At 38.1% G+C, this 17537-nt stretch overlaps 1 protein-coding gene across 2 annotated transcripts in view; it reads left to right on the forward strand.

Annotated features, from left to right (window-relative positions):
* ALG9 (ALG9 alpha-1,2-mannosyltransferase) overlaps positions 1 to 17537 on the forward strand; it is a 99774-nt gene that overhangs the window by 23298 nt on the left and 58939 nt on the right. For both annotated transcript variants that reach the window (XM_007464655.1, XM_007464656.1), the window contains exons 9-13: positions 3196 to 3318; positions 6024 to 6178; positions 8641 to 8770; positions 9414 to 9561; positions 10722 to 10851. In XM_007464655.1, coding sequence (XP_007464717.1) covers positions 3196 to 3318; positions 6024 to 6178; positions 8641 to 8770; positions 9414 to 9561; positions 10722 to 10851 — 686 coding nt within the window. The remainder of the gene's footprint in view (positions 1 to 3195; positions 3319 to 6023; positions 6179 to 8640; positions 8771 to 9413; positions 9562 to 10721; positions 10852 to 17537) is intronic.

Consider the following 17537-nt stretch of genomic DNA (forward strand, 5'->3'; position numbering starts at 1 on the left):
CTTTCCCTTGTAACATTTCAAGTCCTCAGATGTTGAGGTTAAGTATTTTTGTGTGTGAGTGAAGAGCAGTGCTGCTGTCTGATGAGCAGGACACAGGCCCGGAGAAGGTGTGGGAGGACAGGTGTAAGAAATTCTCTCCCCTCAAAAATAACAGTGGGTCTGCTCAAGGATGCCACTTGGTGGCCTAGGATGTGATCCCTGCCTGTTGGTGTGTTTTATCAAATCTTTCAGATCACAGGACAGGAGATTTCAGAAGGTAGGGGCTGGTGTCCTCTATCAAAAGGCCCACAGTTTTCCATTCCTGCAGCGACAGAGGATAAAGCCCCAAAGGAGTCTTTTGGGGAGTGCTCAGGGTCACCTGCCAGCCACAGCTGTTCCAGAGCCTTCCCTCTTTTGTTAATCATTTCTGTTGAACCTTGGTGGCTTTTTCTTCTTGGTGGTGCAAATTTGACATTTATAAGGATGATTTACTATAATTTAGTTCCTAGAGTTCTATAAAATTGTAGGCCTATAAAAGATTCCAGATTCCATTCAATCTGTGGAACAATAAACATTATCCCCTCTTCTTTTAGCCTCTTGCAAAGCTCCCTTTAGCTTGTTTGAATGAAAGGAATTGAGGCACTTTCCATAAAGAGGGAGATAGGTGAGTCACTCCCTGCAAAGACCCTGCTTCCAGCTTCCTTTCACCTTTCATTTTGCACCAGTTAAATGCTTAGCTTGTCATTCTGACACATTTTTTTCTACATAGTTCAGCTTTGATATTTTCTGAGAGCAGCACTGAATATCTCCCTGGAAAGAGATAAAAGTTTTTACTCTTTGAAGGCAGATGCCTCATCAAGTAGGGGAGGACACTGGCTAACAGAATTCACTATTTTTGTCCCCTTTTGCTCTTGTTTTTAAGACTGTTGTCAACTTGAACCTTCCCAAATCTTGACTTATCCCCCGATTTTTACCCCATCCTTCAGGGAAGTAACAGTCTTACGAAATGTTCACAGCCTAGCTGTGAACTTGATCTATGAGCTCCTAACACATAAAAATAATTGAGTTTACCAACTTAATGCTTTTGGTTCCACATCTCAGAGTACAGTGTACCTTGGTAAAAAGATACCCCTAACAGGAGGGCATAGTAAGTTGTAGTAAAGACAGACTAAAGAGCTTTCCTGAAAAAACATATATTTGCAAAGATCAAAGAGAAAGAGGCTTTTTTCTTTTGATGTTTAGCATCTGTAATAGATGATGTGGAAGGTGATCTCCTTTTCTCTAGTCACTCTGGTTTTTCTTCTCAGGGTCAGATATCCAGAATTTTGTAAAGAAAAAGGTGGGTCAAGGTTGATAGCATTGCCACCACACTGGCAGTCAGGAGAGAATTGTGCAAAAACTTACTTCTCTGGATACTGGATGTCTAAAGAACTCAATTTAGGAAATGTGTTGTTAAATAGTAATTAAAATCCAGAGAAGACGTGTATTTCTGTTTTGAAAATAAAACCATCCATTAGTTTTCTATAACCCAAAAGGTTATTTGTAGAGAATACAAGATATAAATGTCTCTAATGAGCTTGGCCTGGGACAAAATCTCTGTTCCTGAACAGTCCCTATCATTGTATTTAGACAGGAAGGAGAGAGCTTTCCCAAAAGGTGACCCATGATTGAATTTGAGTCCTTCCTTAGGGTCCCCCTCTTCCTCTTCCTCCTCCCTTAGATGTTTCTAGCATTAAGGGTTTGGTTTCTAATCTTATTTTGCTGTGCAAGCTGCAAAAATGTCAGGCTTTTCTGCCTATTTCTCTGCCTTCTGATTACCCTTTTAAGCAATGCTGATTGCAGGAAATTGCTGTGGTGCAACGCGGGTGTCACAACACACAGTGATTAAAACCCGCATGTGTCATTCACTGCCTGATTGAAGTAATCACATGGAGGGGAAGAGCAGATGAAAAACCTGCTAAATGTGCAGAGGGGGGCTTTTTCTCATCATTTGGGTTTAAGGATTTTGAGTTAAAGAATCAAAACTTGTGTGAGTAAGGCTTGTGTTTTCAGTCATTTTGTTTCATTCTGAATCCCCAAAACTTCAGAGCAGGATCTGGGTCTCTGAACATGGTTTTCCTAAGGAAAACAAGTTGTTGCTTTTTATGGAACACAGGTCCCCTGTATACACACTATCAAATAGTGGTTGAGAATATCAAGGGGAAGGATGCTAGAATGTAACTAGGAGAAACAGGTGGGAAGGAAATGGGAAAGGCCCTAATAACTCAGCCCTTCAAGACTGCAACCCACCACACCCACCCTCCCCCAACCCCTGTGCCCCTACTTCACGTGCCAATTCAAAGTCCAGGTTGTCACCTGGGCTTCTGACTGACCAGCTGTAGATTAGTAGTCGCTGCAACCCCCTTCTCAGGTTCAATCAATTTGCCAGAGTGGCTCCCAGAACTCAGAGAAGCATTTACCTGTGTTTACCAGTTTATTATAAAGGATACAAGCCAGGTGGAAGAGATGCGTAGGGCAGGGTGTTTGGGAAGATAACGTGGCCCTGCTGTGCTCTCTGGGTGAGCCACAGCCCCGTGGGCTCCTCTGCCTGTTCACCAACCCAGAAGCTCTCTGAACACTGACTGTCCTTTTGGGTTTTTATGGAGGCCTCATTACATAAGTACCATTGCTTGAATCACTGGCCATTGTTGATGAAACCCTATTGCCAGCCCCTCTCCCCTCCCCAGAGAAGGGGACGACATGACTGAAAGTTCCAACCCTCCAGCCACTTGATTGGTTCCCCTAGCAACTAGTCCTCATCCTTAGGTTACCTGGGGCTTTCCTGAAGCTCTCTCATTAACAGAACAAAAGACACCTTTATTACTCTCACCACTTTGCAAATTACAAGGGTAATTTTAGGAGCTTTGTACTAAGAATGGGGGTGAAGACCAAATAAATACTTCTTATTATAAATCATAGTGTCACCACTAAGCTATTTATGTTACTTGGTGGTTCTGAAAAGTATTAGTTCTGTTTGGGCTAGATATAGTGGTCATGATAGAAAATACAGCTAAATATTTGAAACCTGATTTCTAAGAGCGGGGCGGCTTGTGGACTCTTATACACATGAGGCACTGGATCATCAACATTACTTGAACAAAGAACAGTATGAGTCAAGCGCTGTAATAGGTATTGGAGGCATCCACTAATGATTTCTTATCTCGTTATCTCCCTCAGGTATAGAGCCCTGGTATTTCTATTTAATTAATGGATTTCTGAATTTTAATGTAGTCTTTGCTTTGGCTCTCTTGGTCTTACCACTGACTTCTCTTATGGAATACCTACTGCAGAGATTTCATGGTGAGTGGCATAACGGATGATAGACTTGGTGGGGCGTGGGAGGGAAGAGAAGTAACAACGGGTACCAAGAAGTGAAAAAGAATCTACTTACTTTATTCTCCATTTTCTTCCCATGAAAATGGTTGGTTTATTGCATTTTCCATTTGTGTTCGTAGATTATTTAACTTATGTTGTTAACCTGTGTGAAAGTTTGGTTAATAATTGCAAGTGAGGAGTCTGTATGCTTTACAGAACCACCTGGGGAGACAAAAACATTTATAAAATCTTGGGAGATAAGCCTATATGAGTCTTCTGTTTTTTAAAGAACTGTGTGTTGGCATGCAAGATTGCTTAAGATAATCAATGCTAGAGGCAAACATTCTCTGGGAAATTCAATGAAAATTTTGAAAACTAAACCATATAGAGGTTCCCCCAAATTTGATGCTTGTTCTGATTCTGTATTGCACAGCCAGTGTTTTCTCAGGTTGTCATGGCTCTGGATATGTAGTGCCCATAGTTTCTTTTATGGAAGACAGATCTGAGCAGAAATGCATCTGAGCTTTGGAAGGAGATTTAACTTCAGACTTTTTAGTCTGATTTGGATGCCATATGATCCCTCAGTACCATTCCCCATTCTGCTTTTCTACTATTAATGGTTTATAAAGACTTCACTGTGTTCATAGAATATGAAAGCAGCCTTCAGAGTCACTTTTGTTTTGTTTTAGGACTTTCGTTGTAACATAACCGTGATGCCATTATCCTAACAAAATTAACAGTAATTTCTTAATATCATCTAATACCCAGGTAATATTTAGATTCCTACATTGTCTGAAAAATAGCTTTTTATAGTTTTTATAGTTCTTTATAGTTTGTTTAAAGCAGGATCTAAACAAGAGTCATATAGTGAATTTGGTGTTATGTTTCATAAGCTTTTTTAGAGGTTCCCCCTCTCACCTTTTTCCTCCTGAAGATTTCTAAAGAAACCAGGTCATTCATCTTGCATAGTGTCCCACATTTGGATTCAGCTGTTTGTCCCCTCGAGGTATTAATGTATTCCTCCATTCCTTGTATTTCTTAAGGATCATTTTTTCTTTTTTTTTGAAAAGTAACTTTTTCCCTGACTATAAAAATATTTATGCTTGTGGAAGATTTGGAAATGCTTGTGCTGTAAGTATAAAAACAGTAAAAATAAAATAAAAATAGTATATTAAGCTGTTCTCTAAAGTATGAATCAAATTTTGGTTTAAAAGTGTGTAATGTATCCACATGTCCACCTAGTAACTAGTCCCCATCCTTAGGTTACCTAGGGGCTTTATACTTTTAAAAATAATTTTTTAGTACTTTTCTTCTGTTTTTTTCTTTATATTTTTTGTGTATTTTATAATGGAAACAATACTTTTTCAAAAGAAGAAACATTAAGAAATAAAAATAATAAAAGAAAAACTGTAGAAAAATATAAAGAGGCAGGAAAGAAATTACCCATTATCTCATCATGTAGTACAACTGTGGTTATAATTTTGTACATTTTATAGAAGACATTTCAAAATTTTAGGCCATATTTTTAAAATGTATTCATTAGCTTTTAAGATACAGAAGAGGAAGAGATTGTTTACTTGTAGAAGATAGATTTTTTTTCTTATGATGAAGAAAATTCCAACCTAAAATACCTCCTGGAAAGGTATAAGTCCTAAATTATAACCTAAAATCTCATGATAAAATCTTAGAGTGAAAAGTTTAAAAGATAAGCTTGTTATCGCAGTTCAAGAATTTTTATTCCTAAAGAGTTTCTGCAAAAGCACGGATAACTACGGAGCACAGTTGGGCTTTGATACAGCCCTGCTCTTTTTATCTAAATTTGCTCAGTGTAGACATAATGGACACCAGGGGGCGCTGTCTATCTACCCTTGGCCATTGATTCCTGCGCACTGCTTGTTGTCACTAGTATAAGCACAGCAGGGGATGCCTTCGCTGTAGGTTGCAGGTTTATCATTCAGTGTTCATGTACCTAACCACAGGAACCTTCCAGTAGGTGCTTAGGTCTTAGTTTTCATTAAATTCCTTTAATTCTTTCACATGCTTTTAAGTACATCTTGGCTTTAATTTCACGATAGAGTGGATGGGTACTGCAGAACAGGAGAGAAAACTTGATCAGTAAACTTCCTTTAAGAGTGTTTTTATATTTGCTTTGAAACGAACTCTGTCATTTGTAGCTTGAGGAAAACCAGTGATGGGTTTGAGAATCCTACTTTTTTCCTTTTCTTTGATCTATAGCCATTCTTTGATCTATAGCCATTTATTTGGTGTATAAGTAAGATTAATGCAGTAAACAGAGCATAGGAATTAAAATCCAAGAAATGAATTTATGTTATGCTTTTGGTTAATCTCAGGAACTTTTAGTCTTAGTGGCAGGACTCATTAGAAAGAGAAATCTGTTTTTTCTTCATCCAGTGTAGAAATTATTAAGCTCTATTACCCATTCACCTGTTCTAGCTAAATCCAGTATTGTGCCTCCCTTTAAATGTTGGACCTCTTGGGAGAGCAAAGGAGTATATACCTCTTTCTACTTGACTCTTTTATTATATCAGAGAAAGTGTGAATACAAGAATTGAAACATTTTATTGGGTGCCCTAGGGTATACATCCCAGTTTGAGGTCAAGAGAACATTGAAACTAAACATGCTGTTTTGTTCTAATATGGTGAAAGGTGGATATTTTTCTGTCTTACAGTTCAGAATTTAGGCCACCCATATTGGCTTACCTTGGCTCCAATGTATATTTGGTTTATAATTTTCTTCATCCAGCCTCACAAAGAGGAGAGATTTCTTTTCCCTGTATATCCACTTGTATGTCTCTGTGGTGCTGTGGCCCTTTCTGCACTTCAGGTGAGTTTCAGGGAAATGTGTATCTGCTTCATTCTGTTTCACTTTAAATTGTTCATAAAGCTTATAGGCAAATTACAGAATGCTTCCACCTAAGATATTTTATCTGTACATTATACCTGATATAGATCATAATGTAAAGCTTTATGTATTGATTGCTTAAATGTTGCTTTGACTTTTATTTGCTAATTATGTATTTGCAGTGTTAACTTGTGTGTTAATTTGTCTCTTTTGCCAATAAGAATCCAATTGCTATGAAAGGAATTTTTTTAAGTCACTGAATGGGCCTAGCACAGAACGGTGGAACCACAGCAGAGCTAATGGAATGTCTACTCTTCCACTACAAGACCTGAATGAAACTGGCTCAAGTGTTTGGGATTACATCAGGCAGTTAGCAATGTGGGACACTTTATAATCCTGGCTTAAAACCTGTCCAGGTCAATTCCCTGTCAGAACTAATCTTGAATATCTCTGTAATTATGGCTTCAGAAGCGCCAGACTCTGTTTTTTGTTTTTTTTTTTTTTTTTTTTTTTTTTTTTTTTTTTTTTTTTTTTTTAACCTCTGCTACCATTTGCAGTTAGCAGAAGAAGAAGAATTAGGGTGATAGGTTTTTTTCTAGTTTTTTTCTTAACAGATTTATATTAAGATATAATTCACAAACCATAGAATTTACTCATTTAAAGTGTATGATACAGTCTTTTTTAGGCTATTCACAGATCTATGTAAGCATTGCTGCAATCAATTTTAGAACATTTTTATCACCTCAAAAACCCTGTACCCTTTAGCTGTCGTAACCCCCCTCCCATATCTCCTCAGCCATAAGCAACAGCTAATCAATCTACTTTGTATCTCTATAGATTTGCCTATTCTGGACATTTCATATAAATGAAATCATAAAATATGTGGTCTTTTGTGACTTCTTTCATTTAGCATAATGTTTTTATTTTTTAAAATAAATTTATTTTATTTATTTATTTTTGGCTGTGTTGGGTCTTCGTTGGTGTGCGTGGGCTTTCTCTAGCTGTGGCGAGCGGGGGGCTACTCTTTGTTGCGGTGCGTGGGCTTCTCATTGCGGTGGCTTCTCTTGTTGCAGAGAACCAGCTCTAGGTGCGCGGGCTTCAGTCGTTGTGGCACGTGGGCTCAGTAGTTGCGGCAGGCGAGCTCTAGAGTGCAGGCTCAGTAGTTGTGGCGCACAGGCTTAGTTGCTCTGTGGCATGTGGGATCTTCCTGGACCAGGCCTCGAATCCATGTCCCCTGCATTGGCAGGCGGATTCTTAACCACTGTGCCACCGGAAAAGTCCTAGCATAATGTTTTTAAAGCTCATCCATGTTAGGATGATAGTTTTAAAAAATAATTTTAATTATAAAAGTAACTGAACTTTATTTCAGATAATTTTTCTTTTACCACTTTATAAATCAGTCCTACTACCCTAACAAAATCTCCTTCTAGCATTTTTGCCGATCATATAACAATCTATTATGATTGTAATCTAAGGTTCATGTAACTTTACATTCCTCTTAATATAATTATAACATTCTCTATATTGCCATATCTGTACCCATCATTTTAATAGCAATATAATATTCTAAGGTGGATAAAATATATGTTATTATGTAATATATAATATGCTGAATTGGTTATATATAATGATTAGATATAATTTATGTTAAAGTTTAGATTGCTTACTTATTTCAGTATTATAAATAGTGCTAGGGTAAATATCTTTGTTTAGGTATTTGGATTGTTTGCTTAGGAGAGATTCCAGAAAATATGAAAGGGGTTCAAACATATTTGTGGCACTTGTTATGTATTGCAAAATTGCTTTCCAAAAGTAGTTTCTAGTCTAGGAGGGAAAGAAGGAAGGGCAGAAATCTCATGGGAAGGTATTCAAAGGCTGAAGAACTCAAGCAGGTGTGTATATATTGTTAATGATATTCGTCTAGTTTGTGAAGTAGTTTAGCAGATAATTAACAGAATTTTCCTAATATTCTATGTGAGGAATTCTGTTTTCTTTTTGTTTGGTCATGAGACATTTTGTTGTTGCTAAAAACTTAGATGAAAACTTGTTAGTAAGGAAAGTGAAGGTTAATAACTAGTTATATCAGAATAGATTGAGATACTTCATATATCAAAAACCCTAGGAAAAGCATTTTTGTTCAAATATTTTTAAAAAATAAATTATTAGGACTTTAAGCATTAGGGAAGTATCCAAATGATTTTTCTATGAAGCTAGTGAGATTTCATTCTGGGCAAGCCCTCTGGCTAGGCTGATCTATAGACAATTTAGCAGAATTTGCTTTAATCTGAGAATTTGGAGCGGGAACTTCACTGTTTGCTACTGCTCAGACCCTTGGTAGAACCTCTTTTTCTACTTTCTTCCTCTCAGTTATGATGATGTCTTGTGATTGTGTATATTTTGCAAGGTGTATCTTCTTTTTTCAATAAAGTTTTCTTCCCTTCTAGAAATGTTACCACTTCGTGTTTCAGCGATACCGCCTGGAGCATTATACTGTGACCTCGAATTGGCTGGCGTTGGGAACACTCTTCCTGTTTGGGCTCTTATCTTTTTCTCGCTCTGTGGCACTGTTCAGAGGTAGATGTACTGAGAATATCTTAACCCGTACTCACAAGGCACTATACCTTGGTTTTGCTTGACCCATGATTGTTTGGGGTTTTTTGCTTTTTTCGTTCTTTTTTTGCGGTACGCAGGCCTCTCACTGTTGTGGCCTTTCCCGTGGCGGAGCACAGGCTCTGGACGCGCAGGCTCAGCGGCCATGGCTCACGGGCCCAGCCGCTCCGCGGCATGTGGGATCTTCCCGGACCGGGGCACGAACTTGTGTCCCCTGCATCAGCAGGCGGACTCTCAACCACTGCGCCACCAGGGAAGCCCCCCATGATTGTTTAATACAATTCAGCTTAAGCTGCAGGGGGAGGGAGAACCTATGGACTTCATGTTAAGATTGGGGGCTTATATTATATATAAAAGAACGTGAAATTAAAAAGGTGGAAGGGTATAGAGAAGGGCAAGAAAGCAAATTATTTCTGGCAAAAATAGGGCCTCTGCTTTAATCATCTTCCTAACTGTAGAGGTGTTTTACACCGTAGAGTGAGCTTCCTGCTGGAGTTGCGGTGTACCTTTCACATGGATCACAGTGGGACATTAACATGCATTATAATTAAATGTCAGAATCTCATCTCCCTCATCTTTGGCTTTCACAGACCTTTCTCCCTTCCAGGGTATCATGGGCCCCTTGATTTGTATCCAGAATTTCACCGAATTGCCACAGACCCAACCATCCACACTGTCCCAGAAGGCCGACCTGTTAATGTCTGTGTAGGAAAAGAGTGGTATCGATTTCCCAGCAGTTTCCTTCTGCCCGATAAGTAAGTTGCCCTTTAATTCTCAGAGTTTTAAATCAAGGTGTAAAAATAGCAATCCTGTGGCAATGTCTTCTTAATTTTTCCTTCATTTTAGATTTTTCACAAGTTTTTGAATGATTTTCCATCTCAGAGAGCTGTGGGAACTGTGCTGAGCACCCATGGCCTGTGTTTGGTAGAATGAGTGCTGTGTCCGGTAATGCACCCTGCACTGCCCTTAACCACAGAGGTCTGGGGACGTCTGAAGACATTTTGGGCTCAGGGCTTCTGCTAGTGGCTCTTCCTGAGGATCCATATTTAAATTTTTATAATGAACTGATATCCACTTTTAAAAGTGGTTTAGAGACTCTAGGTTTCTAGAGTGTTTTTAGAGAAGACATGTTTGTCATCCGACAGCAGTGAACATTCTCTACCAATGTATGGACACTGGGAAAGCTGTGGCTAAGACCTCGGTACCACTTTCCTCGATGCTGTCTATTGTTGGATGTGATAGCATAGGCTCTGAGTTCCCTTGTATTTGCTTCATTTGGACAGAGAAGGGTCCTATTTAGGGAAAAGGGAAGTCAGGTTAAGATGAGTCATGTTACTCCATTTGGGGACTGGCTTCAGCAGCTTAGCTGGTGGTAGTATCTTTTGATTGATAAAGATCCTGTATCAGTCATTAATGATTAATCAAAACTTGTTTTTTAAGCGTTAACTTTAGCCTTTGCCTTTCACATTTGAAATAGTTTCACAACTAAAGATACTTTTGAGGATTACTCAGGAGCAAAGCACTTTTCCCACAGTGAGTTCTTACATTTCACTCTTTTCTCTACATACCTGATGAATTTGCTTTAATTTTGTTAAGTCCCTCTGATCACAGGTAATTGGCAATAAACTTTGATGTTTCTCTTTTGATGGTATGATCACTACTGCAGATTTCACTGCTAAGAGTTGGTGAAATGGGTTGAGAGACCTCTAGTTGAAAATTTCTCAACGATTTTGGACTGAATTGTGACCTCTGTCTCTATTCTCTCTGGTTGAGGTTTTAGCAGAAACATTTTGTCTCCAAGTGAAATGTTTTTCACATGAATTTTTTTTTTTTTTTTTGCTTGTGTATTTCAAGTACATTTGGCAATGTGAGCCCCCTGTGTTTTTCTTATTCTCCTTATTTGTGTTTCTGACAGTTGGCAGCTTCAGTTCATTCCATCAGAGTTCAGAGGCCAGTTACCAAAACCATTCGCAGAGGGACCACTGGCCACCCGCATTGTTCCTACTGACATGAATGACCAGAACCTAGAGGAGCCATCCAGATATGTAAGGGCATTATTCTCCTATTACTACTTTGAAAAGAGTTCTACCCTTAAAATCTGTTGCCATACATAATAGAGCATTGATGAAATGGGGCTTTTTTAGAAAGTGATTTCTTTAGGGTGAGGGATATAACGACTTTTGTTGAGAAAGGATGAACAGTATCATTTTTATTTTCAAATGACCTCCTTTATTTTCTATGTAAACTATATAATTCAACATATTTTCTAAACTGGGCTGGAAAATTTCCTATGTTTAATTCAGATCATCATTTTGAAACACATTCTGCAGCTCTTATCACTCCTTGGTCCATTAAAATGCTTCATGGGGAACTTTCAAGTTATAGGTGGACCTTTGACCTAACTATTAGTATACTCTGGTTTTAGCAAGTGGACAGTCAGTGAAGGCTGTTCTCACACTGAGTCCATGAAGCAATATCTGTCAGGGCCGTGCTCTTCTACCCACTCATCTTTACGCACTCGGAGATCCCATGCGGATTTTATTTCAGTTCCTTCGAAAGATGACACTTTTGTCATTTGATACCTGTAAAATCTTTGATTGTGGAAAAGGTGAGAGCAATAAAGATAATGTTCCTTGTTCCCAGAGACAGTAAAGGACTATTTTGTAGAATTATTAGAAAACACATTTTTTGGCAACCTATCTGTTGAGAAACATTTAACAATTTAAATGTCAAATACATTTCATTTAGATTTTCTTATGTCATATACTTAAAGTGAAATATCAGGACTTTCAGTTCTCTTCCAAAGCAAACCTGCAGCCACAGCTGGCTTTTTGTTTCCCAGATTGGGGCAGGTTAGACTTCCACGGAGACCCTCAGGGTTTATGACTGAGATTCTTACTGTGTGAGCTTTCGCTTATAAGCTATGAAAATGGACACGATAAAATACAAACTTGCCTTGGCTTCCTGAGAAGGTGACACATGTATTCCACTAAGTGACTTATCTTGGAGCTTCCTTCTGACTTAAGCCTCTGATTCCTGTAACAGTGACAATACCCCTGGGCAGTATGTTCTGTTGCTAGTCATTTTTATTTTAGCTGCAGATATTCTCCTGAGAGCAGGCTTTGATGTACAGGGGATCACCATGGGGACACTGGATAGTCAGAAGGGTAGGAGAATACACTGTGATAGGGGGAGGATATAATAAATTCAGAGTGTTGTTGTCACAGCTGTATTTTGGGAAGAGATAGTATAGGGTAGTAAAAAAAAAAAAAAAGAGCATGGACTTTGGAGTCAAGTAGGCCTGAATTCTAGTCCCAGCTCTGTTGCCTACTTTGATGACATTGGGCAAATTAGTTAACATCTGTGTTTAATTTCAGTTTCTGTCTGTGAAGTGGGAATAACCATACCTACTTTTGGAAGAAATAATAGGAGATTGGATATATCTCTCTGTCATATATAGCATAGTGTCTGGTACATAGTTTTTCCCACATATGTTCTTAATTTGATAATGGGGTATTTGATGGATTAATTTTATTGCTCCCCAACTTGATTTTTATTACAGTCTGTCCAGACTCAGTGTTGCTTTTTCAATCCCAGTGACTTTGCTTGTCTTGGTGACAGTGCCTGGACTTCCCTTGTCTACCTTCTTATACTATCAAAACTCTTTCTGAAGCCTTTCACAACTATTAAAGTCCACAGTGGGCAGTGTCCTTCTTTAAATGCCTTAAATATTTATCTGTATAACTCATTTAGCCATTTAATTTTGTTGTCTTATGCTATTTAAATATTTCTGATGTGTATGTCATATTTTTCACTATCAGATTGTGAGTGCTATGGAGAGAATGACAGCACCTTATTTCTTTTGTATTCACCATAGTGGCTAGGATAGTGCTGTATATCTAGTAGTTAGCCTATACATGCTTTCTGACTTGAGAGATGAATAGCATTGTTGAGATAGTGATATTGAGAGAAAGCTGGCTATAAAGTCTTCAGTGGCTTACAGGCACATGGAAAGATGCTCAGCATTGCTAATTATTAGACAAATGCAAATCAAAACCACAGTGAGGTGTCACCTCACACCAGTCAGAATGGCCATCATCAAAAAGTCTACAAATTGGATTTCCCTGGTGGCGCAGTAGTTAAGAATCTGCCTGCCAATGCAGGGGACACGGGTTCGAGCGCTGGCCTGGGAAGATCCCACATGCCGCGGAGCAGCTAAGCCCGTGCACCACAACTACTGAGCCTGTGCTCTAGAGCCCGCAAGCCACAACTACTGAGCCTGCATGCCACAACTACTGATGCCTGCACACCTAGCGCCCATGCTCCGCAACAAGAGAAGCTACTGCAGTGAGAAGCCTGTGCACCTCGAGGAAGAGTAGCCACCACGTGCAGCAACGAAGACCTAATGCAGTCTGAAAAAAAAAGTCTACAAATAATAAATGCTGGAGAGAGTGTGGAGAAAAGGGAATCCTCCTACATTGTTAGTGGGAATGTAAATTGGTGCAGCCACTATGGAAAACAGTATAAAGCTTCCTTAAAAAATTAAAAATAGACTTACCATATGATCCAGCAATCCCATTCCTGGGTATATATCCGGAAAACACAAAAACTCTAATTTGAAAAGATACATACACCCCAATGTTCATAGCTGCACTATTTACAAATAGCCAAGATATGGAAACAAACCAGGTGCCCATCAACAGACAGTTGGCTTAAGGAAATGTGGTACACACACACACACACACACACACACACACACACACACACACACACACACACACACACAAATACAAATATTGCCATTTGCAGCAACATGGATGGACCTAGAGAATATTATGCTTAGTGAAATAAATCAGACAGAGAAAGACAAATACTATGTATCACTTATATGTAGAATCTTAAAAATAATACAAATGAATACAAAAACAGAAATAGGCTCACAGACATAGAAAACAACCTTATAGTTAGCAAAGTGGAAAGTGGGAGTGGGGAGGGACAAATTAGGAGCATGGGATTAACAGATACAAACTACTATATATAAATAAGCAACAAGGTATTATGCTTTGAAATAAATCAGACAGAGAAAGACAAATACTATGTATCACTTATATGTAGAATCTTAAAAATAATACAAATGAATACAAAAACAGAAATAGGCTCACAGACATAGAAAACAACCTTATAGTTAGCAAAGTGGAAAGTGGGAGTGGGGAGGGACAAATTAGGAGCATGGGATTAACAGATACAAACTACTATATATAAATAAGCAACAAGGATTTACTGTGTAGCACAGGGAATTATATCCAATACCTGTAATAAACTATAATGGAATATAATCTACAAAGAAAAAACGGAATCACTATGCTGTACACCTGCTGACACTAATAAAATATTGTAAATCACCTATACTTCAATTTTAAAAAAACTACAGTGTGGCCTGTTGTACATTTCTTAAGGTTTGGTCACAGGTTGTCTCTGGTTAGATCATATTTCCATGTTCCCCACTACCAGATACTGTTAAATTTAAGTGACTATATTAGCTTTACCCAAAAGGAGAAGATTGTCTAGAATACCTATAGGAGTCACCAAAATGCTGGCTGGTAAAATCAGGGACAAACAGATCCTATATGTGTTCTGAGTGTGTAGTGTCTGTCACTGTGCTCATACACCTTTCTCTCTTTGGATTTTCCTGCATGGTGGGGGAAGTGCCCTTCAAATCCAGTCCACTCACCTTTGACACTTTGGAAAGAGACACTTGATGATTTACTGTGAATTCCACACAAACTATGATCAGGGATTAATTTCTTTCAGTTAACTGTTTAAAAAGGTATTTTTCTTTGATGATAAAAGTAATAATACTTGTGTAAAATAATGAAAGCTATCAATAAAAAAAATCAGCTATAATCAAATTACCCAAATATTAAACCACTGTTACCATTTTGATGGTTTTTTTCTTTCACTTTTTTCTCTTGCATTCATATGTGCATACGTATATAAATTAAAATCTCAATTATTTTGAAAAATAACGTAGTTCTTTAAGAAACGGTGCCAGGATCAAGACTAGTGACCAAATAATTTTGGTCTCACATTTGGCCAAAATGTGAGAGCACATGTTATAGTACATTTATGTTTGTTACTTCTGGTATCAGTCCTGGTTTTAAGTATGGGTTCATTCAAAAAGGCAAAGTAATTATGTTCTCTGTCTTACCTGAGCATGCTAAATAGCAGCATTATTTTTATTTGCCCTTTGGTTCTGAGTGACAGGTTTTAGCCAGCTCTTGGCTTCAATGCTAAATGATGTGGTCTGTCTCCTATTCCTAGTCTGAGTGGAAACTAAGAAACACGCATGACCTCCTGTATTTCCCTATGCTCTTTTACCTCTGAGTTTATCAAGAATTAGGAGTGTTTGTAAAGGCTCTTGGTTTCTACTGTATTGTTATAACTATACTGCAGCAATAATATTTTTTTGCTGCATATTCTTTCATGATAGATACTGAGTAGCTGTTGAACAGGTGGTATTATTCAATGGTACCTGCCAAGATTTTCTGCCAGAATCAAGGTCTGAATTTAGAAGGTATATTCAGTGTCTCCTCTTTACTTCTTGACAAATCCAAATTTTTGTTCACTGTTTCAAGGTGAATGATAACCTTCTGTTTCCAAATCTGGTGTCTGATGTGGGAGCTACTTAGTCAGTGGATGGAGTTTGGGGTAAAAAACACGCGTTCAGGAGGGATCTTACAGATAAAGACTTTTCCCTGACTTTGACTTAATGCTTAAGCAGATTTTCAGGAAGCTTGTCCATCTGTTACCTTTGAAAAAATAAAACTGGTCATTGATTAATTTTTTTTCCCAAATAGTAATATAGTTAGTTCTTCTATAATGTGATATACAATTGCCAAAGATAATTGTGTGGAAAAACACAAGGCTTGTAGGAAAAATGGAGTTAGGGACACAATACTCAAAAACTTTGTCAGTGACACATAAAAAAGATAGGAACCTAATAAAAACAGTGGCATAGTTTTATATATGTTAAATGGCGAAAAGTACATAAATGCTACAGTAATATGGCAGTTTACCTTGAAGAAGACCTCAGGTTGCTTCTTGAAGTGACATTGGGAGGGCTGCAGCTTGTGAAATAAGGGTTATTTGAAACATGACAGAAAGCTGTAATACCAAATACGGATGATATGAATGGGTGTGGCTCATAACAGGCAGTGAATGGAAGAAGCTGGGAGATATTTGAGTGTGGGCTTGTATGCACTTTGTTTATTTCTGGGCTGATTGGTTCAATTGGGTGTAATTTTCTGGATTCATCTAGTTTTTCTTGTGGATTAAATGATACATAAGCAAACACAGAAATTGAATTATGCTCACATTGTTCCCTAATATATCAGTTGCATTGGAACAAATTTGCATTTTCAAAACAAGTGTTACAATAGAACTGACTGTATATTCTTTTTCTTCTTTATCCCTGCCTTTACCATTTAACCAATGGGAAGAATTACGGTTTTGGAAGGGAACTTAAGGTATCATAAAGTTTATGATCTCTTCTTTTTATGGGTGAAAAAATTGAGGCTCAGAGAGATGGTAACCTGACAAAGGTTAGTCCTAGAATAAGAAACTTGGTTTCAGGATTCTCCAATATTCTTTTCACACCTCCTCTTACTTCTAAGTTTATACCATATGGTGTATCACTTGAATATATGTTTTCATGCAATGGTTAATTGTTCTTTCAGGTAACAGGGCTGAATAGACATCAAGTGGTTGAGCATTACTTTTTTTTTTTTTTTGGCTGCGCTGGGTCTTCGTTGCTGCATGCGGGCTTTCTCTAGTTGTGGCGAGCAGGAGCTACTCTTCATTGCGGTGCGCAGGCTTTTCGTTGCGGTCCGCCGGCTTCTCATTGCGGTGGCTTCTCGTTGCGGAGCACGGGCTGTAGGCACGGGGGCTTCAGTAGTTGTGGCTCACGGGCTCTGGAGCATAGGCTTAGTAGTTGTGGCACACGGGCTTAGTTGCTCCACAGCATGTGGTATCTTCCCAGACCAGGGCTCGAACCTGTGTCCCCTACATTGGCACTTGGATTCTTAACCACTGCACCACCAGGGAAGTCTGAGCATTAATTTTTTAAGACGTTACTTTCCATTTCTAGAGCTCTATTACATGTATGCCAGGTACTTTATGTAGTAATCAAAAGAAATGATTGGGGTCTTCTCCCTTTTCTTTTTTCTCTCTTTCTTCTTTTTCTCTCTTTTAATCGTTTCTCCTACCCTTACTGGAAGTCCTTATTCGGGGAGAAAATTAATTGCCCTATAGATTAGCCTTACTAATTGTTATTAGCCTTGAGTAGCAGAGCAAGCAGATTAAAATTGCTGTAATATGTGCAGTAGAATAAGATTGGAGTCCACTCTGAATTTAAGTTAAGGCTGTTCACAATGCTTCTTTCAAATTAATTCACTAGTATCCATTGTGTTGGCATTTAGAAATGATGTTTTCATGATCTTTAGTGATTGAATGACCCAAAATTTTTACCTGTGAGTTTACATTTTTATAGTACAGTAAATTTTTACTTGTGAATTTAAAGGTTCATTCAATAAATATGTATTTAGCAAGGCTTTATGGGAGACAATAAAACTATATGACAACCTATGCCTCTGGGTGACAACTACTTTTTAAAATTTAATTTTAGTATATATCAAAGAAATGAAAATCCCGAAAAATACTTGAAATCTTTCCC

This window comes from Lipotes vexillifer, unplaced genomic scaffold, assembly GCF_000442215.2.
Source record: "Lipotes vexillifer unplaced genomic scaffold, Lipotes_vexillifer_v1.1 scaffold785, whole genome shotgun sequence".
Classification (NCBI taxonomy): Eukaryota; Metazoa; Chordata; class Mammalia; order Artiodactyla; family Lipotidae; genus Lipotes; species Lipotes vexillifer.